The sequence below is a fragment of the Ambystoma mexicanum genome, chromosome 9, assembly GCF_040938575.1.
Source record: "Ambystoma mexicanum isolate Mex_15411 chromosome 9, UKY_AmexF1_1, whole genome shotgun sequence".
Taxonomy (NCBI): domain Eukaryota; kingdom Metazoa; phylum Chordata; class Amphibia; order Caudata; family Ambystomatidae; genus Ambystoma; species Ambystoma mexicanum.
Genome location: NC_090931.1, coordinates 594,340,405 through 594,358,135, shown reverse-complemented (window position 1 = coordinate 594,358,135; position 17,731 = coordinate 594,340,405). Strand labels below are relative to the sequence as shown.

Sequence of the window (17,731 nt, the reverse complement as noted above, 5' to 3'; positions counted from 1 at the left end):
GCAGCTGCAGTAAGGCACCTATGGGTGCCCGTTTTGTCAAAATGGCATGGTCAGCTTTTTTTGCCATTTCTCGTTGTACAGGTCCTTCTTGAGATTTACTCTGCGCGCCAAGCCAGGTTTGGTCCCTTTGTTCGTTTTGTCTTTGGAGGGATTCACGAGTAAAGCCCGGCTCTGGCTCCAGTATGTCTAGCAGGGGCAGGAAGTGAGGGAGGTGCCTGAAACTCCCTGTGCTTAAACCTTTTGGGTACAGGAATGCACCCAAAGGGTGATTGGCCGGCTGGGTGTCCTTGGAGGACAGTCACCCAGTTGTGTGATTGACAGCTAGGCTGGAATTAATGGAAGAAACCTGCATAAAAGGCGAGGCTTTTTGGCTGGAAGGCAGAGTTGACCACTGGACGAAGGAATCCGAAGAAGAACTTGGAAGAGACGCCTGCTGCACTCCTGGACCGTTGGTTTGCCTGGTGAAGCACTGCTGCTGTGCTGAAGTTTGGAATTTGTGTCGACTAGAGAAGCCCTGCAAGGACGACTTCTCCCCTTGGGTTGGTGGGAACAATCAACCCCAAAGTGAACTCGTTTGGACATACTCTCGGAGCTGGCTGTACTTCCAGTGCTGCTGGAACCGAAGTGCCAGGGAGAGGCACACCAAATTGAGAGGATCGCCTTTAAGTCAGACCCGAGCGCCAGGAAGATCACTGAACTTCCCTGAAGCAGGACTGACCAAGCCTGATCCCCTCAACAGAGTGCTAGATCCCAGATGCAAGGAAAGTCGGAATTGGTAACCGAGAACCGCGGTGTTGCTATTTGCTATAGTGGTGAGGAGCTGAAACACTGTGAAGTGCTGCTAATTGAAGTTTGACCTTTGCTGCTGCTGACCTTCCCAATGTGTTGCAGGCGTCCCCAGAAGTCCTCCCTCTTGTCCCCACGACAGACACAGGAACAACAGGATTTGCAGAGCCACACAGGAACAGAAGCCAGCTGGAACCATTTCTTCTAACCAAAGGTACTGTAAACCTAAGAGGACTTACCTCTTGTTGTGTAGCCTTACTTGTTCTCAGTTGAGACTTGGCTTGGTTGCCCTTGCAGAGTTGCTTGCAGCTTTGCCCCTCACAAGCCTCCGAGCTTGTGGCCCTTCAAGTGAATTTTATTTCTACAAACTTTTCTAAAAACATTGTGCAAGATTTTTACTCCCCTGCAAATAAGATCTTCAGCTCCCGTAGACTTTGTTCAACTAACATTGACTGTCATGGCTCCCCGAGAGACTCTTCTACCTCTGACTTTGCACTTTTGCCTTTCACTCAGGAAAGGGTTAATTTACTCTACATTGGAGGGTTTTAAAAGTACTTACAAGTTCATGAATTATTTGTTAACCTTTGTTTTATTCATATATCTAATCCTTTACACTAAACTCAGTATTGCTCTAAATGTACCAGTGATAAATCAATGTCCACAGTGTCCTGGCTATTTAAGTCACCTAAGGGTGTAGGAAGTGTCTGCGTGCCATCCCTAATGGGTATCATCTGATTTGGAGAAACAGAGTGTGTTTTGAAGTGTATTATAATTGTTACATGCATTGCTCCTTTCTGAAGAAGGCTTAAAAAAAAACTGACTGTTAAATTAATAATTGCTTAATGAAGAAACCTTAGGTATAAGTGTTTATTTGAATAACTGTCACTGTGAAACTCTGTTACAACCCTACCACGCACACCGATCCCCTCTTGAGATAAGCCTGGCTGCTCAGCCACAATACCAACCTGTGTAGTACAGATTTATACCAAAGGTTGGGTTCCCTATTGCCAGGAGGTCAAGGTCGCTGTAGTCTTCCAAAGGATACTGCCCACAATCTCGCCTAACAAGCTCTATTGCACCTTTCTCCAACACGGTGAGCAGCAGCTACACCCCAAAGAGTGTGAGTGTATTTTGCCAAGGCACTTGTGGCATTGCCCCATTTTAGAGCCATGCTTCCTGCACTAAATACTCTCTTAGAGTCAACCTTTCTATCCTCATTGTCGGCAGGAGTGGAAGGGTAAGCTGCGGATTTAGAGGAGACAGTTGCCGCTTGTACAACCAGGCTCTTAGGTGCTGGCTCCCTGTTTAGGTATGAGGGTAACTTAATCATGATTGGTTCGGTATATGGTCCATGTTTGGGAGGAGGGAATTTCTTCGAGTCCTTGAGGGGGATGTTACAGGATATGGGTGGTGAAATGGTTATTCTGGGGGGGGGTGATTTGAATTGCCTATTAGATTATAAATTGGATAGATCTTCGACTTGTCTTTTTATGGGACAGAAATCAAGTAGGGAGTTCCAGGGATTCATGGAGGTATATAATTTGATAGATATTTGGAGGACTCTGCATTCGGGAGACCAGGAATTTTCATTTTACCCACTGGTGCATGATGCCTATTCGAGAATGGATTATATTTTGGTGTCTGATAAATTGGTTGAGGTGGTGATGGAGGCGAAAATAGGGTAACATAATCTTTCTGATCACTCGATGGTAGAGATTAAGTTGAATTTAAACCAGGACAGGCGAGGCATCTATAGGTGGAGGTTGAAGCCATAGAACCTGAAGAATGAAAACGCTCTAAACGCTTTTAGGGCCTTTATAACAAATTCTTTTACAGAAAATAATAGATTGGCAAATGGTTTGGTGGTGTGGGACTGCTTTAAGGCTATTAGGGGGGAATTGCAGAACTGGACTGCAAGGGTACGGAAGGTAGGAGAAACAAGGCTGAAGGAGCTTGAATTGGGTGGATTACAACAGAGATCCGCTTTAACTAAGGATAGGAAGATAGAATTGAGTTGTTCAGCGTGAACGAGGCATTGAAAAATGAGTTGGACTCGCAGATGGAGGAGGATATGTATTATATGAAACTGAAATATTGGGAAGAAGACAGCGGTGGTAAACTATTAGCGAGCAGATTGAGAAGTCTCTCAGAAAGATCGTATAGCCATAGGATTGCTGATGGATATGGGAGGATGGTTGTTAAAAGGGGAGAGATAGGTTAATGTTCTCGCTCCTTTTATGCTGATCTGTATGTTGAAGATCTTACCCTGCAAGAGCACAAATTAGAACATTTTTGGGGAAAAAATTGATGTTCCTTCTCTGTCAGAAGAAGGTAGGAATTTCACTGATGCCCCAATTACCATCCCAGAAGTTCTACTGGCAATTAGTGAGTTGAAGATGGGGAAGTCGCCAGGTATGGACGGATCCTCAGTCGAATTCTATCAGAAGTTTGATGAGCAATTGGTGCCAGAACTACGTACTCTCTCTAATGGTTTTTTAATGGAAGGATCTCCATGTCCCTCAATGAAGGAGGCTATCATCACGGTGATCCAAAAGATAGGAAAGGATACGACCAGATGTTGCAATTATCGCCCTCTTTCATTGCTTAATGTGTACATGAAGATCTTCACCAAGATTCTAGCGGTTAGGTTGGACAAGTATATGGGCGAGCTGATTGATAGGGCCCAGACAGGGTTTATGAAACAACGGTATGGTGTGACAAATTAGAACACTTCTGGTTGTGTTGAGCCTACCGGACTCAGAGGCTAAAGATATTTTATTTGCCCTTTTAGATGCTGAGAAGGCATTCGACAGGGTGAACTGGACGTTCCTGAACTATACATTGTCGAAGTTGGGATTTGGACCTTTATTTATTAATGCAATAGGGGCACTTCAATCAGACAGAACGGCTAGGGTATGGGGGAATGAGGGATTTTCAACGTCATTCCAGTTACTTAGAGACACAAGGCAAGGTTGTCCTTTATCTTCTCTCCTTTTTAATTTAGTGTTAGAACCCTTGTTAATATATATTCGGCAGAGTGGGAGGATTAGGGGTTTATGTGTGGGAGGTGAGGAGGTTAAAGTATTGGTTTATGCAGATGATGATCTGGTTGTTTTAAAAAATCGTGAAGAAGGGGGTTGCCTCTTAAAGAGCACGATTTAAGAAGTTGGAAGGTTATCCGGTTACCGGATCAATTGGGAGAAGACAGTGGTATTTCCTGTGAAAGATTCTATGAGTTGTGGGCGATTGCAGGGCTGGAATTGTAAATGGGAGAGAGTATGTGTGAAATATTTAGGAGTCTACACTGTTCGAGATGTCAAGAAAATTGCAGAGTATAATGTGGACAAGATTACAGAAGTCCTTCAGAGAGATATTATAAAGTGTTACTTTGACTATTTGGGCTAAAGTTAACACGATTAAAATGGTGCTGTTGCCAAAGGTTTTATACGTCATTCAGTCCCTGCCGTTACAATTTACAAAAAGAGTCCTTGGATGTATAGATAAGTTATTGCAGGAGTTTCTTTGCGGTATGGGGAAAAAGGGCTAGAATTCCTTGACATATTATGGTTCGAAGTGTTCAAGATGGTGGGTTTGGTTACCCTATACTTCAGAATAATTCTAACTTTTTTTTTATTGAAAAAGTTATTTTGCTATACCAATGAAGACCAAAGCCAGATGTTGTGGTAGGTGCAATTTGGAAAAGCAGAAACTGGGACCGTATGATGCGAAGAGTCTCTACTCTCTAGGGAGGCTACCTAGACAGGTGTCGAACTTAGTGCCTGTTGCCGTCACTAAAGATGCATTAACTTCGTTGATAGTGGGTAATGGGCAAGGGCTATTCCGGTATAAAGAGGCGTCACTTTGGGATAATCCAGGATTGCAGATCAATAATAGGATGTTGAGATGGAGAAGCTGGATTAATACGGAAATATTATTGATTGGTGATGTTTGGAACAATGAAGGAGTGGTACCCTTTGAGCATCTGATGGAGAGGTTTGGGTTAAGAGGAAGGGAGCAGGGAAGATATTGGGTTTTGGAAGCTTTGCTTTCCGAAAGGCGGCATATGTTGGATAAGCCACTGAGGCAGCGACCAGAGATGTGTAAATCATTCAATTCTGTGTACCATAAAGTGTCCAATTTTCTGAAACTTATGCCATTGGAGGAAAAGCAGCTGGCCTCATGGGAAAAGTCGAGACTATCCTGGTCAGAGGAGCTGGGGAGTGATTTGCAGGTGGAAGACTGGGAAACATTATGGAGAGTTCCAGTTAAAGCTAAGACAGACCTGCATTTACGTTACATTCATCAGAGGATACTGGGTAGTTTATTGGACCCCTGACCGTATGTGTGCTTTGGGGAGGTCTGATAATGAATGCTGTTGGGATTGTGAGAGAGAAAGGCAGTCCGTTACATATGCTGTGGAGTTGTGAGCGGGTGGAAGACTATTAGAGGGAGGTGCTAGATAGGGTCGACACAATTTGGAATTTCTCATTTCCCCGTAACCCTTTAGCAGTGATTTTACAATCATCGAGATGTGGATGTATTAATGACTGGGCAACTTCATATTGGATTACCAGAGCCTGGCTAGTAGCTACTAAACAGATACTAAAAGTGTGGAAAACAAGGAAGAAACAGACAGTTGAAGGATGGCTCTTGGATGTGCAGATTCGAACTATGAGAAAACTATGTTTTGTAAACAACGCAAAGAAGCAGTATATGATGAAACGTGGGGACCTTTTAATGAACTGTATGGGTGATATGAAATTGTACAATGGAGTAGTATTGCAGCAATAAGGCATGAAGGCCCTGGGAGGGGGAAAGGGGGATAGTTGTATTTGTCCTGTCTACTGTCTTGTAGTGTCTTTTTCGTATGTGTGTTTTTAATACTGCTTAACCCCTTAAGTGCCAAGGACGAGGCATCTCGTCCTTGGGATTACCTCCTGTCACGACCCTCGCCCAAAACCCCTTCTGGCAAACGCATTGGCCAGGTGGAGTCAGGACTCGGGCCTCTAGAGCCTGGCATATTCTTCAAAAGCCCTCATGGGGCCAGTCCTGGCGCCTATGGTGCCAGGCTCATAGACCATGAAAAACAATGTGCTTGGGAACTTCTTTATTATATTGTCAGCCAACATGGAGGCATCCACATAGCTTGGTTCTTAAGAACCAAGCTATGCGGTCTAGTGTTTTGGGTGTGGTAGCCTAGGGACTACTTTACCTGGATTATTTTGTTGGGGCCATTTAAACCACACCCGAGCAAGACAACACGCTTTGCGTTACTTTGCAGCCTGCAACGTGACGCTCACCGTGTCCAGCTATTCCCTCGAACCTCGGAGAAGCAGAACCTGCAAGGAGACAAAAGGAACATCATTAGCAGCAGCATCTTACCTGCAGTCTTCATCTTTAAATACTCGCAGCTACTGAGAACAGCTTCCTCGAATCTGCACGCCTCCCGGACAGAACGACCTGAAAGAGGAAGATAGAGGCAACATTAAAGAAAGCAGTAGACATTTACAAATTACGAACTGCCCAAAAGGCTTACCTGGCTGGTCGCCTCTTGGCTGGCACCACTCTGGACATTCGACTCATGCTGAAGAACACCTCGACCTACAAGGAAGGAAAACACAGACTTTGCAGCGCTGCGCATAGCGCTTACTTACCGCATCATACCGCTCTTAATGCGCCATCATTTACCAGCAGGGCTCAACCAAGCCAGTTTGGCTCCGCATACCTAAGGGAGAAAAAAAGAGACATTTTAAACAAAGAAAGGCAAGCAGGACAGCAACAAAACTAAAGAACAGCAATAAGACCTACCTGAACAATAGCAAACGGGCCAGCGTCAGTGAAGTAACTGGACCGCACTCAACCCATGAAAGACAACGCGCCCCTGCAAAGAAGGCAGGACGGAGAGTACGCCAGAGGCACTGAAATCATACGGTGGTGGAGGGAGGATACTTACCCCAGTCGGTCAGTCTTGAACACAGTCCTCCTGTATTTTCAGGCAGAACCTTCCCCGCAGACCACATCAGGGCAAAGCTAAGAAGCATACCAGCGAGTAACCCGGCTGGATGGCGTCCCTGTGGATACCAGGTGAGCGTAACACCTCCCTGGTGCCAAGGACGAGATAGCTCTTCCTTGGCACTTAAGGGGTTAATGAAGGAGACCATGTTAGAAGGCTTTAAATGGTGAAATACCGAAATCACCAAAAAATGCCTTGGCACTGGGGGGTGGGGGGGAGGAAACCCATGGCAGTTAAAAGGTTAAGGTTATGGACTAAGTTAGGTCTGGAACTGCGGATGAGTTGTTTATTATCATATGCTTTTCCTGATACTGTTTTCTGATTTGGAACTGTTAATGACCTACTGTCCTACATAGTGTTAATATTGTGTTTGGATGTTTTGTTTTGCAAAATAAGAAATAAAGAGTTTAAAATAAAAATACAAAAATAGAAAAGGAGGGTCCACAGAAGCTGTTCTGTATTTCTTTGTCAATATTTTATTCACAGGGGGAACGGAATCAGGCTTCAGCCAATTTTGCATAACCTTTATCCTTAAAGCAGCATGGAAAGGCATCACAGCCTCCTTGACTCGACCACTGTCTAAAATATCTGCAAGGTCATCAGTCTCAATCATAGCCGCTGGCCTAGACCACCCCAGATGTTCAGCCACTTTGCAAATCACTGATCTATATGATGGATCAGTATAACCAGCCACTTCTGGGTTGCCAAATTCAGTCTCTGGCAATGTTTCCCAGCTACTGGTTTCCTTAAGGGTCTTCACCAGATTCTGCATTTTTGACTCTGGAGAAATACATTCTTCAGAACATCTGGTGTGCCATATTCATATCGAAAGGGGGGGGGGGTTCTTCCTCTTCATCTTCCTCAAAGATGGATCCAGTTTTCCTGAAGTATTCAGATTGAGGTAAGTATTTAAATGACTTGGTTTGATCAACCACAGGGTTAGAAGTCTTCGAGCCCCAAAAGCTCTGATGGTGTAGAAGGCATTGAGGACTTCAATTACTTATTCAAAGCACTCAGTGAATAGGCCAACAGCTTAATCTCCTTCGACTTTTTCAAATGAATTACATGTCTTGAAGTTTCAGGAGACATACTCAACAGTTTCAATAGCATCGATACCAGAGTAGAATGCTTTGAGGAGGAAGGAACAGGCTATTTGTGAGTCGAAGAATCCTTCGACTTTCGTCGAGGAGTCTCTCTTCCCGGGCAGTTAGAGTTTGCCTCTGAAACCTGTAGATTATTTTTAAACCAAAGTCTTCCCATTCCGCTGGAGTCGACGTTTTGTTACAGAGCGAAAAATGTTCGGGAGAGGAAGTGGACCTGTGAACCAGTTTCTTACTCTTCTTGTGAGAAGAGGATGACGAGCACTGTGAACCGGACCTTGAGCTTCTCTGATGTTTCGGATGCTTTCTCTCATGGGAAATATCCCTCGATTCAGGGGACGATTTTCTCTACAATGGGGTAATTGATCGGGATTTGGGAGAGGTCTTACCTGCATCAAGTTTCCCCTTCCTTTCCCGCAAGGCCTGGACCGTCATGGACTGACATGAGCCAGAGTCGTCCACCTTGTGACCTGTCGCCAAACACCACAGACTGATGCTGTGCGGGTCCGTGTGATAGTCATCTTCCACTCACAACCTGCAAACTGATTGAATCCCGTTTTCGGTGTTGAGGACATGTCGAAAACTTTATTGAATATTTGACTGACTTATGTACTCAATATAAATAAGCCGAGGCAAGTAGTTCAGAAGCATGCAGCAAATCGGAAAAAGCAGAACTGAGGTAAGAGTTAGCGCGCGCTTCATATACCAGCATCAACGTCACAAGTGTTGCTACGTAGACCGCCCAAGATCAAGATTAGACTAAAACTTCAAGCAGACATGAATATCAGTCTAGGATTATGTGGGAGGACACAATCCATTTGAATATATATTTTTCATAATTATACTGTGTGGCAAGTCCCTTGTTGTGTGCTGTTATTTGGTACCTTGGACAATCTCCCCTCCCAACCCCCCTTTAAACGATAGCCTTGTATGTTTAGCTAAGTCCACCACAACACAGGGACATCATGCAACCAAGGTGTGGACTGCTCTTCCTGAGCCCGAAACTAAGGATCTAGGAACATCCTAATGCAAAGAAATTCATTCACCCTTTTTAGTTAATCAAAAAAGAAATAAATATGAGGTGAGTTATTTCAGTGGGATGAGAATGGAGAGGATGCAATGGATGTTAGTAAGGATAGACAAATATTTACTGTGTAAAGGCAGATATTCTTTGTCGCTGGGAACTACTAAAAGTATTTCAAATAAATCAGCCAAAATAAAACTACTAATAAAAGAAAATCTGTACGTACAGCTGCTGGAGGAATCAGAACTCTGTGAGCCCCTCTCTCTGGCATCTTTGTCGGAGGCAATCTGCCGGGTGATTATCACATCAATAAAGTTTGCAGCTGTTATTGTTGTCTTCCCTCGCGTTCTTAACTCTTCCTCATACCTGGACTTGGGAGGAGCAACTTTGTCCTTGCCTGCTTCAGAATAAATGGCGGCTGAAGGCTGACTCTGCGACTTGCTACTGGAAAAGCCTGATGAAGTGTATGGGCATTGAACCAGTCTTTTCTCAGACTCCAACATTTTTTGCTCCATTTGCTGCTGCTGCAGTTGCTGCTGTTGCAAGAGTTGCTGCTGTTGCAAGAGTTGCTGCTGCTGATGCTGCTGTTGCAGTTGTTGCTGCAGCTGGTGGTGGTGGTGGTGCTGCTGCTGCTCCATTGCTGTCCTGCGGGCCATGCTCTCTTCCATTCTGGCGGCTTCATGCTTGCTTTCTTTTCCTTTTGCAACTTCCATCTGAGGAGCAGAGGCTGCTGCATCCACAAGTGCAGCTAGTGCATCAGCAGCAGTGTTATAACGTGGGGGCAGACCTTGCGTAATGGAGGGCGCACCAGGTGGAATCTGCCTATAGAAAGAATACAAAAAACATGTCAATATTGAACTTTTACGGTTATACTGCTGCCTCCCAAAGGAAGATGGAGACAGGGTACAGTCCTTTTGTTTCCCTCATGGAATATATAAGACTTGCACACTTGGGATTTCCCTGCGTTCGACTATGGTGGGGACATTCTGCGGTTTAGCCACATCTGGGCTAGGGTGGGAGGAGCGTTCCCAGCCTTATTAGGCCCTTTTGTTTAAGCTAATAAAGCCCTAAGACATGCATTACTCACCGAAATAGCATTTCTGATGATTGTATCTGCTTAGTTTCACATGCAGTGCATATAGCCTGACATCTAGTGGTAATCGTGGAGTATTGCATCTTTCTTTCAAAGATCGAAAAGGGACGTCGACATGGCCGTGATTTTAACACTATCCCTAACGTGATGTGTAGTGTACCCAAAATCCCTCACGCATCGAGGTCCCTCCGATTGTGTTTTTTCTTATGTGAGGAAGCCTTATAGTCAGAGTGAGTAAGAGAGAAGGTGTAAGATGTCTATGTTCCTTCTACTCCATGAGGGGAAGAAGGGTGGGCGCATGTGAATCTAAGCAGATACAATCATCAGAAATGCTATTACAGGGAGTAATCGAGGTGTTTGGATGCTTGTTAATCTGCTTAGAATCACATGCTGTGCATAGACTAGCAAGCAGTACCCACAGATGGTGGTTAGGTGTGAGAAAGAACAGTACAAAAGAGATGTTTTAGCACCGCTTGTCCCACCTGAGAGTCAGACAGAGCGTGCATCTAGGCAGTAGTGTGTAAAGATGTGTACAGAACTCCAGGTTGCTGCTTTACAAATGGACTCAAGAGGAACATTTGCAATGAATGCTATGGTAGCCCCTGTGCCCCAAGTAGAGTGTGCTCTAGGCGTGAAGGGAAAGTCACTCGTAGCAAGAGTGTAACAGTGCGACAGTGTGATGTAGTTCACAATCCACTTTGATATCGCCGATTTAGAGACAAGGTCCCCTTCTCTACCAGCTGCCACTGAAATTAAAAACTGGTTTGTTTTCCTAAGTGGCTTAGTCTTGTCCAGATAATAGATAACTGCTCTCCTCACATCTATGATATATTTTATTTCTGTTGCGCTCAGACACGTGTTTCAGAGCACAATAAGGTAAGGGAGGGGAAGAAGTGAGGACAAAACAACACTCTTACTAGGCCCAGTGACATTGAGAACACGTAAGTGCAGGGGAGAGTAAAGGGGCAAAGTGCAACGGGGAAGGGAGGCGTGGAAAGTGCTTAACAAGGGATCAAAACAGGTAGTGTGGCCAGCAGGTGGCAAGTGCAAGGTTAAAGTGCAGACAAGGGGTGTCTAATAAGTGCAGGTAAGGGGACTGTAGGGTTTCAGTTGCAAGTGCAAGGGTTGCAGGAGGCAGTGCAGGTTGGTGGCTGGGTGGGAAGGGACATGGACCCGAAATCAGAGCGTTACCCGGTGTCCGATGCCGAAGGAGACAGATCAGCAGGGGAAAAGAAGATCGAAGGCAGAAGCAAAGAGGACGGTCTTTAGGTGCTTCTGGAACAGAAAGTGGTTCTCCTCAAGTTTCACAGAGGCAGGGAGGCTGTTCCAGAGGGAGGCCCCAGCAGAGGAAAGAGATCTACCCCCAAATCGTTGCTTGGAGAAGCGACTGACTCTAAGGGAGCTGGAGGAGAGAAGAGCTTGAGTAGGAAGGTACTTAAGGAAGGAGAGTTGAAGGTATTGTGGACCCAGGCCCCGGAAAGCCTTGTGGACAATGCAAAGGGTCTTGAATCTACTCCTTGCAGCCACTGGGAGCCAATGAAGAGATTTCAGGGCTGGAGAGATACGATCCCAGGGCTTTAGGCTAAGGAGAAGTCTCGCAGTCCTGTGCAGGATGAGCAGTAGAGGGCCAGAAAGTGGTTGCAGGCAGGTTTAGAAAGAGGCTGTTGCAATTGTCCAGCCGAGAAAGAACCACAGCGCTAGAGACAGTGAACTTCTGGGGGAAGGAGAGGAAAGAAAGAATACCTCCGAGGAGGTGCAGTTGGTAGTTTGATTTTTTGGAGATGTCAGAGATGCGTGGAGAAAAGGAAAGCGTGGAGTCGAAGATGACACAGAGGTTCTTAACCTCGCAAGTGGGAGCAGGGAGAGGGCTAAGGGAGGCTAGCCAGAGGGTGGTAGGAAAGGAAGTTGAGGTATGCCGATGAGGAGGATCTGTGTCTTACTGGCATTATGGCAGAGGTTATTGGCGGCACAACACTCCTGGATTGCAGACAGTCGGAGATGAGAGGGGGAGAAGAGGTGGCACAGGTAATCCTGAAAACGAGTTGGGTGTCATCCTCATAGCACTGAAAGTTTGAGCAGAGAGCAGCAATGCAGTGTGCGAGCGTTGCCAGGTATTGGTTACCATCTAGTGTGTGCAGGCTTTTTTCTGCCACGTTAGTGGGGTTATGGAAAAAGGTGGGAAGTTCTATGGACTGGTTTACATGGAACTTTGAAATAAATATAAGTGCAAATCTTGGGATGAGTGCGTAAGACCACCTTGTCTTAGTGAATCATGAAGAAAGGGTCTTGAACTGAAGGAGATTGCCACTAGGAAGGCGGTCTTGTAGGTGAGTGCTTTCAGGCTAGCTTTGTGAATAGGTGCACAGGGAGCCCCATTAAACTGGTAAGTACAAAATTCATGTCTCATCTGGGAGCTGCGTTAGAGATAGGGGGGTGGATCCTCTGTACCCCTTCCATAAACACATTAATTACTGGAATTTTCCACCACGAAACCTTGTTTTGGGACGTGGTGTACGTTAAAAGCGCAGCGAGGTGGACTTATAGGAACTGAAAACCAGGCCTGAATCTAGCAGGTAAGTTAGGTACAGGACAATATGTGCTGGTGTACACTCAACGGGATTGATACCCTTGTTATTACACCAGATAAAGCGATTTACTGGAGTAGGAGTGTCTGGCATTTGGTTTCCGTGCTTCCCTGAGTATGTCCATACATCTTTTGTGGGAGTTGGATGTGCCCAAACGCTATGGCCTCAGGAGCCAGGCTGCCAAGTACAGAGTTTGAAGGCAAGGATGTAGCATCTCTCCACTGTCTTGCGATAGCATGTTGTAAGTGCATGGCAGTTTCCTGGGAGGGGAGACTGACATTGTCATGAGATGGGAGAACCAAGGCTGGCGGGCTTGCATCAGGGCCACCAGAATCATCCCGACTGAGTCTAGGTGCATCTTGTGCACTAGTCTGTTGAGTAGGCGAATCGGGGGAAAAGCGTAAAGAAATTTCCCTGACCATGTTATCCAGAGACCATTCCCCTTGGAGCGGTTCTGAGGGCACCTGGAGGCGTAATCTGGAGATTGAGCGTTCGAGAGAAGCGAACAAGTCGATCTCTGGGAAGCCAAAGTCTGAGAAGACGTGGAGTATAATGTCCTTGTGTAGTTGCCATTCGTACACTACAGGGAGGGGGAAGTCTCTGCTGAGTATGTTTGCCAAAAGACTGAGTTTGCCCGGAACGTGTTGTGGCGGAAGGAAAATCTTGTGTTTGAGAGCCCATTTCCATATGTTCTGTGACAGTTTGGACAGCCCTAGAGAACGAGTGCCCCACTGTTTGTTCAGGTAATACATGGCCGTAGTACTGTCAGTGAGGATAGAACGGTCTTCCCCTGGAAGTGCGTTTGAAAAGCTTTCAAGGCTTTGAATACTGCTAGCAATTCCAATAGGTTTATGTGGTTGGATGCAACTGCTGGGGACCACATGCAGTGCGCCGTCTGTTGAAGGAGGTGAGATTATTATTTAGCCCCTCACCCCGTCAAAGATGCATCTGTGGTAAGAGTGCAGGAGTGGTGAAGGTATTTCCCTGCAGAAGGTTTTCCCTTGACCACCACTGCAGACTAAACCAGGGCTGCCGAGACAACCACTAGATCGTCCCATTGTGCGCTGGCCTGACACCATTGGCTCGAGAGCAAACTCTTGCATGGGGCGGATGCGCAAACGAGCGCGAAGATCTATATAAATGCAGGAGCACATCATTCCTAACAGTCGCATGGTTATGTGTACGGTCACCTCGTGACTGGCTACATAGTGAGGGATCTGAAACAGCATGTTTTGGACCCTCTTGCTGGAGGGAAAGACGAGGACGTCTTTGGTCCGAATCATAGCCCCTAAAAACTGTTCAACCTGGCTGGGGTCGAGAAGCCCAGGCTTAAGAGAAGATCTACCGTCTTCTGGGTATTTGTTTGGCATTTTCCGTACAAATCTGCTGTTATGAGCCAGTCGTAGAGGTAAGGATAGACTGGAACGGACTGACTGTGCAGGTGAGCAGCTACTACTGCCAGTACCTTCGTGAACACCCTTACCCTTGAACTGATAGAGTGTGTGCTCGATCATGAACCTTAGGTACATTGTGTGCTGGCAACAATGAAATATGAAAGTATGTATCTTTCATATACAATGTGGCCATGTAATCCCCCTGCACCAGTAGTGGGATTACTTCCTGCAATGTTGTCATTCAGAAATTTTGCGGTTTGACATATTTGTTCGCTGGGTGCAGATTTAACACAGGGCACAGGGTGAGATCCTTTTTGGGTACAAGGAAGTACACTGAATAAATACCCTCTTTTACAGAGTCCTTTTCCAGAAGGATCTGCACCTCTTCCAGCAGGATTTGTAGGTGTGCCGGTGATAGTCTGCTCTTTGGCGGGTGGTATTGAGGTGGCCGGTGGAACTCTATGCAATAACTGTGGGTGACAGTTTCAGCACCCAAGGGGCTGAAGTTATACCCTCACATGTGTGATTGAATGATGTTAAACGTCCCCTGACAGGGGAGGCATGGGAGGGGACCCAGGACAAGCAAGTCAATTCGATGTGGAGGCTGGGGAGCCTCTTGAGGTGGAGTTTCTGCCTCTACCCTTGCCCTCTGTGTTGTCCTCTTTGCTGATACTGGCTGTTGCCAGGTGGGCCTTGTCCGGAGGACCATGGGGTAATATCAGTGCCGTATTGACTATGGGGAGATCGGGAGAACAATTGACCTCGAAAGGAACGAGAGATTGAACTTCCCAGCTATTGAAAAGGCTTGGCTATAATTTGGTTGAGCGATTTCAACGTCTCATGTTCCTTCTTCGCCGTCTCCAAGGAGTCATCGACAGCCTTAAAAAAATAAGTTTGTTTCTTCTACAGCTTATTTATCAGGGAGGACGGAGTTTCCGGCTTCAAGCCTGCATTTTTAGCCATGTGTGTCTCTTAATGATAATAATAATTAAGGAGAGTCCCTTGTGCCAGAGGGCGCCCTGCCGTTTCAGCATTGTCTAATGTTCTTTTTTTAAAATATTATGGGTCACATGTGTACCCTCAATGATGACCTCCAGCAGGCGTGATTGCATGGGTTCAGGGACCTCTTGGAGGCCTTCTTGGAGCAGGCCCCATTGCATGTCGCTATAAATTGCGAGAAGGGTTGTGTTATTCGCAATTCTGGTGGAATAGGCTGCAGATGTGGTCATTAGTTTGCCAGGGGCATAGATTTTTTTGCAGTCTTTATTAGAGGGAGCCTCTGCTATGGACCGTGGCACCCCTGCCTTTTTTCTGGTGGTTGTAACAACCAGAGCCCAGTTGACATTGAATATAAATGGGGGCAGATGGAGAGAGGCGTAAAAGTTTCTCAACCTGAGTGTTGACAGCCCTTGTGGGGGAAGGAAACAAAGAAGGAGCAAGGCATTTCTTTATGGAGTTGAGCAGAGGAATAGCCCGACTAGTGGGAGGTTTGTCTTTAAGAATGTCCTCAACAAAGTCAGAGTCCTGGACAGCCTTCTGTGTAGCAATTTGGAAGTGATCTGCGGCTTTCTTCAGGATGACCTTAAATACCATGTGGTCATCTATTGGTGATGACTGCCTTTGTTGAGGTGACAAAGGAGGGTCTAGACAAATAAGGTCTGGGGTATGAGTGGGTGAGAGCCAAGGCCCCTGATCTGCTGGCTGGTCCTGTTTCTAGTCTGGGTCCTGGTCAGCAGTATCCGAATCAAAAGGATTGTTCTCATGTTTACTCTGGTTCTGCAGCTTTGGTGGAATGGGTCAGTAGGATTCCACCCTAGGCCTCTTGGGAGTAATGTATTTCTCAGAGAAGTCTATGAATTGGGACATCTTATCCATATCATTCAGAAATCTCGGCCTAGTCCACAAGGATGAGGCAGAGGGGACTGGAAGAGGGAAAAGTCTTCAGAAGGAGGAGATTTACCTGATAAAGCCGTAGAAAGAGTCTGGGAGCATTCAGAGTACTCCTGGGCTTCTCTGCTGCCAAAACAATTGCAGCAAGACACTTGCGTACCTTCGGCAGATGAATCTTAAGTTTCGACGTGCCTGCCGTCGCAGTTGTCGACTCCGGCGAAGCCTTAGGTGCAAGTTTGCCCTTGGGCGACATGCCGGTAGCCATGTGCTATCCTATGGGGACGCCCTTGTGTGAGGAAAGCCTAGTCGCATGCCGAGAAGACGGTTGCAGGTAGGGCGCCGCACCCCGAGGTTCGGCAGGCACCGAAGTTTTCGACGGGCCTGTTGGCGTCTGATGCGTCTTCAACGTGCCCGTCGAGGAGGCTTTATGGGTTGTGTGTTTTGCCTTGAGTGGTGCGTGTGTTCCCCCGTTGCCTGGGGTGTAAACTCCCTATAACAGGACCGGTGGTCTGTCGTTCGGGGCCGGGCACAGGTAACCGGAGGACTCCGCCGAAAGGTCTATGGCTTCGAGATTGGAGCGATGGCTTCCACTAGAGTCCTCGTCATCCGAGGCGACGACGCCCATGGGGGAACAACCCGGCATGCATTGCGTAGGCCGCCCACTGCTTTGTCCGCCTGTCCTGTAACGTCTTGGGATGAAAGAGTTTGAAGGATTTACAGGAATGCTAGTCATCGTCACGAGGTAAGCACCTATTGCATTTGCGATGGGTGTCTTTCCATGCAAATTTTCCGTTGCACAAGGGACAACATTTAAATGGTGTCCTTTCCATAGCAGAGGTAGAAGGTTGCAGCCAGACCAAAGAGGAAAAGAGAGCGGAAAAGGAAATGCATTCTTAGAAAGAAACAGCCCAGGGCCCCACTCTCCCTACTGTATGGGCTTGGCCTGAGGGGCGAGGCCATGCGGTCGATGGACGTTGATCAATGCACCAGTGGCTGAAAATCAGTGGATGTCTTTGGTGTAGGGGTCCACGAAGTAGTCGTCCAGAAGAAGTGGCAAAGACTAGACAACCATCCGTTGTGGGACAAGAATTAAGTAATAAGCATTATCAACTCTTGCGAGCTACGCATAAGGCAACCAATTAAGTTGGGCGGAAAAAAACAATCTTAGGGACCTCGACGCATGAGGGATTTTGGTTACACTAAACGCCACATTAGGGATAGTGTCACAATCACGCCCATGTCGACGTACCCTTTCGATCTTCGAAAGAAAGATGCAATGCTCCTCGATTACCACTATATGTCGGACTATATGCACAGCATGTGATTCTAAGCAGATTAACAAGCATCAGAAACTCTCATCTTTGTGGATTTCTGAGTCCATTTGGGACACCAGATTATACAGCATAAGCATAATTGCCAATCTCCCAAAAAACCACACATTTCAAAACATGTAAGTTAACACAAACAATCGCAGGGAAAACCTCAACTTTGTATCCTGCTTGGCCATCCTTCCTAGAAAAACTTAAAACGTACCTGTGCAAATGTTCTTTGTGCAGGCATATACAATCTAACAAAAAAGCTCGTCTATTGGGTATTCCTTTTAGAGGAATAACCAATAATGAAAATGACTATCTCTGTGGATAATGTGCATGCAATTAATAATAGACAGAAATTCATACTTTTTAACTATCTTTGTGGGAAAGTAGAAGGAACAAGTTACATACCTTTAACTGTTGTTCTCCAGCATGGGTCTGACATGGATTCACATGCTCATGAATATTCACAGTCGTCAGGCTGGGAATCCTCTGTAAAGAGAAAAATCAGTTTCACTTCTGAACCGTCTTTC

At 46.2% G+C, this 17,731-nt stretch overlaps 1 protein-coding gene across 7 annotated transcripts in view; it reads right to left on the bottom strand.

Moving 5' to 3' along the window:
- The window catches only part of NCOR1 (nuclear receptor corepressor 1), a 2,268,409-nt gene that overhangs the window by 628,116 nt on the left and 1,622,562 nt on the right, over window positions 1-17,731 (bottom strand). For all 7 annotated transcript variants that reach the window (XM_069615218.1, XM_069615220.1, XM_069615222.1 and 4 more), the window contains one exon: window positions 9,150-9,745. In XM_069615218.1, coding sequence (XP_069471319.1) covers window positions 9,150-9,745 — 596 coding nt within the window. The remainder of the gene's footprint in view (window positions 1-9,149; window positions 9,746-17,731) is intronic.